General features: G+C 41.2%; 1 protein-coding gene across 1 annotated transcript; it reads left to right on the forward strand.

Moving 5' to 3' along the window:
• The first annotated feature begins 807 nt into the window (after nucleotides 1-807).
• Nucleotides 808-4,086, forward strand: b9d1 (B9 protein domain 1). Its single transcript, XM_015945974.3, has 7 exons — nucleotides 808-1,059; nucleotides 1,184-1,252; nucleotides 2,258-2,366; nucleotides 2,443-2,539; nucleotides 2,630-2,692; nucleotides 3,370-3,437; nucleotides 3,510-4,086. The coding sequence occupies exons 1-7, from the start codon at nucleotides 997-999 to the stop codon at nucleotides 3,626-3,628; spliced, it is 588 nt and encodes a 195-aa protein (XP_015801460.1). The 5' UTR covers nucleotides 808-996; the 3' UTR covers nucleotides 3,629-4,086.
• Nucleotides 4,087-6,170: the final 2,084 nt, after the last annotated feature.

The raw sequence follows: 6,170 nt of genomic DNA on the forward strand, positions 1-6,170 counted from the left end.
TCTAAATGCATCGAGTTCCTGCCATATGATCGCGAAGATCAAAAAAGAGCTGGAGGTGAAAAAGTGATACAGGTGCTGAGCTTGGCAGACAAAATGGGAGATAAAAGGAAGCAGGTGCAATAAGAGCTGCTGTTTATGGAGCTGCAAAGGTCAGAAGACTTGGGGTGGGCCCTGGAGACAGCAGGAAGCACTGTGTGGGAGAGAGCTGAGAGAAGAGCAAAAAAAAAAAGGTTGCTGGGTATGAAACAGCTGAAAGAAAGAGCTGTTTTTGTCACATCTGAAACAAAACACAGTATTTAGACACACGTGCCAGAGGGGTTTACATACTTTGGAATGCAGATTTTTTGGTTTCATTCATTTCTGATTTTCAAGCATGTGGCGCAGTAGGAAAAGCAGACATCCATGTTTATATACAGCACTGGAGGTGTCCAGTTAGCTGGAAATTTTAAGTTAGGCTTCTTGTTTTGGATGTTGTTTTGTTTCAGTTATTGTTGAACAGACATTGCAGTCCTTTGGGCCTACAAAACAATAAAACGATGGTTGAGAAATAACATTTTCAGGGCTGGTAATAAGGTTAAAAAACGATTTTCAAACATGTTTGGTCGTGAAGTGATTTCAGTCGTGAATGAGAACGAACCTGCATTTTTAAAAGTCAGTGTATTTGATTTTGCTACCCTCTAGTGGACGCCTAGACAATTAAACCAGAGTTTTTATATTGTTTCTCCGCCTTCTTTTCTCCTTTTAATAAACTTCGGGTGTTTATAAAAATAAGTATTTTGACTGAATTTCTTGAATTACTTTTTGCTCTATTTAAAATTAATTTTAACACGTGATGGCCCAATATCACCAATAAGAATTGCGTTTAATTTTATCCAAACCGGTAGCCATAGGGAGGAGTAAACGTTGCCTTAGCAACAACCTCGGATCGCTTCAGACTGACCAAATTAGCTCGACTTATTTAACAGACTTTTACTTTCTTGAACCTCTGGAGTCACGATGGCAACAAACAACCCGAGCGTGTTCCTCCTCACGGTGAACGGGCAGATTGAGGGAGCGAACGTAAGTCGTCTTTTTAGCTAGTTTTAGCTTAGCTGCTAGCGTTAGCATTAGCAACAATGGCTCGTTTGGTGCTTCATCCGGGATGTTCCGGGTTGTTTATGGTGATGTTTGTCTTTTATTTCAGTTTCCAGAGCATGACAATCTGTACTGCAAATATTGTTACGTGTACGGCCACGACTGGGCTCCAACCACAGTGAGTATTACAACCATTAGCATTTAGGATGAAACATGAAGTATGCTTGTTGGGTACCACTTTACAATACTAATACATTTATTATAGTGATGTTATTAATGTTTTCAACGTTTTAAAGCCATTAAGTGTTTATTATGCACGAATTAAGGGTGAGAATGAGACTAAACTGGCCGGATTCTTGCCGGTATACTTCTACTAGACTGTATGTATTACACAGATCAGACTGCTATATAAACAATTTATTAGCATATTATAAAAACATAACTATCACATGACGTCAAAAGTGTAAAAAACATGTAACTTTCTGAAATGTTTTAATATAGAAACTAGAGGAAATATATGGGTGATCAGATATGGCTCACTATTGGGCAAGATGTCTCTTTTCCACTCTTCGTTCATGTAAAATAAACGTCTTGGGTTCTGAGAGCACTTATTGTGCATTTTTAATTTTCATCTATCTGTTCTGGATTTGTAAGACCTCAGAAATATATTATTTAAAGCAAATACTAACTGATAATGGATTTTTTTTAGCTCTAAATTAAAAATAATTAATTACGTTTCCTTGAGTAATAATACAATTTTGTAAGATATAAACAAAATGATATCTCAAGGCTTTTTCCACATATGTGGATGCTGTGTTTACAGATGGGTTCATAACAATAAACCTTATTGTTAAAGATGTTCAATATGCTTTTTTTTACGGATAATACTACGTTTGAACACGAACCCACACAGATGCAGACAGTAACAAACGAAACCTCAGATCAGCCATATTTTGATGTGTTTGAGGAGTTTGATGTATAATGTGAGCATGTTATGCAAAGGTTGTGTCATTCAAACAGTAAAAAAGATAACTCAACGATGTTACATTTTAATGCCAATATCGGACGATGGTATTGCCCAATAACGTCAGACGTGACTTTCAAGGATACAGAACAGGGTTTATAGATAGTTAATGCAGCGGTGGCTGGATGGAGTTGTGTTGTAACGAATGTGACTCTCCAGGGACTGGAAGAAGGAATAACTCAAATAACCTGCAAAAACAGTCAGACACAGAGATTAGTCTGGAACTTTCCTCTGGAGACGACGTTTAAGAGCACAAATCCTTTTGGGTGTGAGTAGATCACAATTTCATCATCATCATCATCATCATGTGTGACTCTTTAGGATTAACGCCGTTTGTCCCCCAGGGCCTCAGCTGGTGGTGAGTGTGTACGGACCAGATGTGTTTGGTAACGATGTGGTCAGAGGCTATGGAGCAACGCACATCCCCTTCACACCTGGACAGTCAGTATTACTTTCATGTTTGACCTAAAAGCATACAGAATGTGTTACTTCGGTTTGAAGATACAGATCTGAATGTTTTTCACTTGTCAGACATAAAAGATCCATCCCCATGTTCGTTCCCGAGCCCACGTGGAGACTTCAGAAGTTCACAGGGTGAGATCGGTCTCCTTAGCTGTTGGAAACCCGTGATCTTTAGAGGAACAGTAAATATTTCATCTTCCTCTCATGTGGAACGCAAGCTTCCAACACAAACACACGTTTTAAAGGTTCATTTTTGACTAATCTTTGTCACGTTTGGATACTTTAGATTCACACTCGGGCTTGTTTGATGTTGCTCTCAGTCTTTTTAGTGTTTTTCTTTTCATTTTTACCATGAAAACTGAATATTAATGTGATTATTATTAGATCTGATGGAGTTTTTTGCCATTTTGAGGAGCGTTTTGTGTAAAACTTACTAATTATCTGGTCAGAGAAACAGACTGTGCATCCTAGAGGACTGATGAGCCACATCCAGGCCTCTAAATGTCATAGATCGCCATGTGAGGTCATTTCACTGCTGTCAGGTTCTCATCACATAGACATTTTAGCAGAAATATGAATAAATTCCTGCAGGACCTGACCCCTGATGCACCAGAAATGCTAGTTTATTGGGGATGTTTACATTTGTAAAGAATGTGATGAACCACAGTGAGCTTTAGCAGACCTGTGCCGTTTTAGGACAGCAGCAACTGGGACTAGCCATTAGCACGGCCTTCGTGAAGGATGCAAATTATTCAGGAAGCTGTGAACTGTTTCAGAGAAACACGCTAAAAGATCCTATTTCTGTTCAGCTGGCTGCTGGGGCGGCGGCCCGAGTACACAGACCCTAAGGTCGTGGCCCAGGGTGAAGGCAGAGAAGGTTAGTGGTGCTTTTTCTTCTTTTACCTTTCTAGAATAAAACTTTTAACATATATATATTTTTCCGTTTCAGTGACAAGAGTTTGTTCCCAAGGCTCTGTAACCGTCTCCTTTCACATCATGAGTAAAGACATGAAGAAGATGGGCTACGACGTGGGACCGTCACACGTCCACTCTGCCACGCCGGACTGAGCCACACCAACTCCTCCACGTGGATTTAGAGCAGTCAGCCACAACCTCTGAACTCTGAGCTGACTCGCCTTTTGGAAAACAACCAGTCAGAAACCGACACAGGAACACTAGAGGGGCTGATAAATGGATGCTCTGACTGTAGTTATCTTCTCACGGAGGTCACATGGGAAGGTGGAGTCTGGATGATGCTGTGATTGATCCTAAAGCTGGCATCTGACTGAGCTGTAGGGAAAACATGGAGTCACCTGGAACGGGTTCCTATGAAACTTTGACCATATCAGTCATGAATTTCAGGTTTTTTCACTAAATGAAACTAAACTCGGCTTTTCCAGACACCTCTAAATAAACTCACACAGCACCATTAGTCGTTTTCTGCTCTCGACAAACATGCCAGTGGTCGTAATGTAATGCTGATCCAGTGGTTATTCCTGTCATCCTTTAAATATGTAACGTCTCTTTTCTGAGTTGTGCTGATTTGTATTTGACTAAGTCAGGGGTGTCCAATCCTGGTCCTGGAGGGCCGGTAACCAGCAGGTTTTGTGGTTTTTCTGATTCAAACCGCTTGATTAGCTGGTTGAATCACCTGTGCAGCAGCTCATCAGGCTCTGCAGAAGCCTGTTTATCACCTGCTGATTGAAATCAGGTGTGTTGAAGCAGGTTAAAACAAAAATGTGCTGGACACCGGCCCTCGAGGACCAGGATTGGACACACCTGGACTAAGTAAATCTGAGTGGTGCTGACCAGTAATGTTGCAGACTGAAACAGGAAGTGAAACACAATTTATTTTGAACTGATGCAGCTACAGTCGTCCTCGTCCAACAGGGTGCTGCCCGCGCTCGTTTGTTTTAGGTGCCGTTAAAATACCACAATGACTTTTCCTACAAAAATAATAAACCCATTACACAGAATAATAAGGTATACAGAAGAACAGTATGTTACAATAGTACAAATGATAAATTATATTATACAGTTGTAATGCCATCGGGTTTAGCACAAATGAAAAACAAACAAACAAAACCAAGCAGCCTGCTCCCAGTACTACACACAGGGCAACTAGACGAGACATGAAGGAATAAACGAGTCATTTTATGCCAACAAAAACAAAAAAAAGCCCATAAATTCATTTAGTTAGTCCTTTTGATAAAAGCTCGGTGAATATATGACACGTTTTACTGAAACATAGCCACTCCTTTTTAGATAAACTGCATAAAGTTTCCCATAAATATACGACTAGAGTTTAAGGTCTGATTAAAGATGAGCGAGAATCCCAGAATCCAATTTTTTTTTTTTTGCATATTTTTAGTGGGGATTAAAAATGCTTGCTGTTCTCTAAGTAATATAGTTCAAACCACTAATTCAAGATATCAAGCTAAAAAAAGAAAAAGCCTCCTTTGTGCCTGAGAGAAGCGGTGGAAACATCCAGTCCTGCAGCGAAGCACCAAGCCACACGGGGGCGCCATGCCACAGAAACAAACACTGGCAGTTCAATCAAAACCAACCCAGCATCACAAAGGTTAAAGAATGAAGACAAGTCGACACAACGTGCTATTTATCTTCAGCCTCCTTTTGTTTTTCTACCAGAAGAAGAGATGCAGCAAACACCCGGCCTCATTAAACAGTTTAGTAATCGTCTCTTATACCACGTGGTGGTCAAGCGTGACCCCACGGTTGTAAATATTCCACATCGGGCAGAAACCAGTCGCTACGACTTTGGTAACAGTTGTGCTTTTAGGAGAATGACATAGCCTACCCAGAGGGTGAGAAAAAAAACAAAAAAAGATGACAGCTCAGCTACGGATTAACATCAAACTCCCGGAAAAAGAAAACAAACACCTGCTTGTTGACATGATGTGGAATCCCCCTGTGCTGGGAATAGACTAGACCCTGGTTCTGTGTGTGTTCTGTTCCTGTAGCGAGGTTAGCCAAAGCTAATCCAATGGGGCCGGTTGGTGGCTAACACTAACGCTTCATGAAAACCTTGTGTGGAGGACTAACTCACGGCGGCGGCTAAAATAAACATGGAAGCTAAATGCACCAATCCTCATTCATCCCTTTTATCCTAAATACTTAAAAAAATCTATTTGTTCATTTGAGAAAATACTGAGTTCATGTCTTTCCCTCTATGAACTCTCAAGGAGATTGGCGGGGGGGGGGGGGGGGGGGGACTTGTTGGAAAACGTTTCAACGTGTCGCCGTTAGTATCCGAGCACACACCAACGTAGGAAAGTCTCAGGAGTGTGGGGGGGTGGGGGTCTGGCCTCTTGGGGTCGACGGTGAAAGTTGTGAGTAGTACCAAGAGCCGAGGCAGTGAGAGTGTATGTCGTCACGGGTGTTCTGTCCTCGCTGAGCTAAGGTGTAACGGTGAGTCCAACAGTCGCAGAAAAAAAAAACAATAAAAAAGCAAAAATTGTGCAAAATTCCTGCTTTGTGACAAATACAGAGTATAAACACATCTCTCGTATTTACCCCAGGTTTACTGGAGGTGACACAGTGTAAAAGTACTGAGATGTGCAGACGCACGTGTCAGCTGACAGGGCTTAGA

The sequence above is a fragment of the Nothobranchius furzeri genome, chromosome 12 (genome assembly GCF_043380555.1).
Source record: "Nothobranchius furzeri strain GRZ-AD chromosome 12, NfurGRZ-RIMD1, whole genome shotgun sequence".
NCBI lineage: Eukaryota > Metazoa > Chordata > Actinopteri > Cyprinodontiformes > Nothobranchiidae > Nothobranchius > Nothobranchius furzeri.

Bases quoted from the DNA above. Each gene is read 5' to 3' on its own strand.
- b9d1 (XM_015945974.3), top strand. From the start codon at position 997: ATGGCAACAAACAACCCGAGCGTGTTCCTCCTCACGGTGAACGGGCAG. The intron at 2,540-2,629 runs GTCAGTATTACT...TTCACTTGTCAG, and splicing joins ATCCCCTTCACACCTGGACA to ACATAAAAGATCCATCCCCA. The intron at 2,693-3,369 runs GTGAGATCGGTC...ATTTCTGTTCAG, and splicing joins AGACTTCAGAAGTTCACAGG to CTGGCTGCTGGGGCGGCGGC.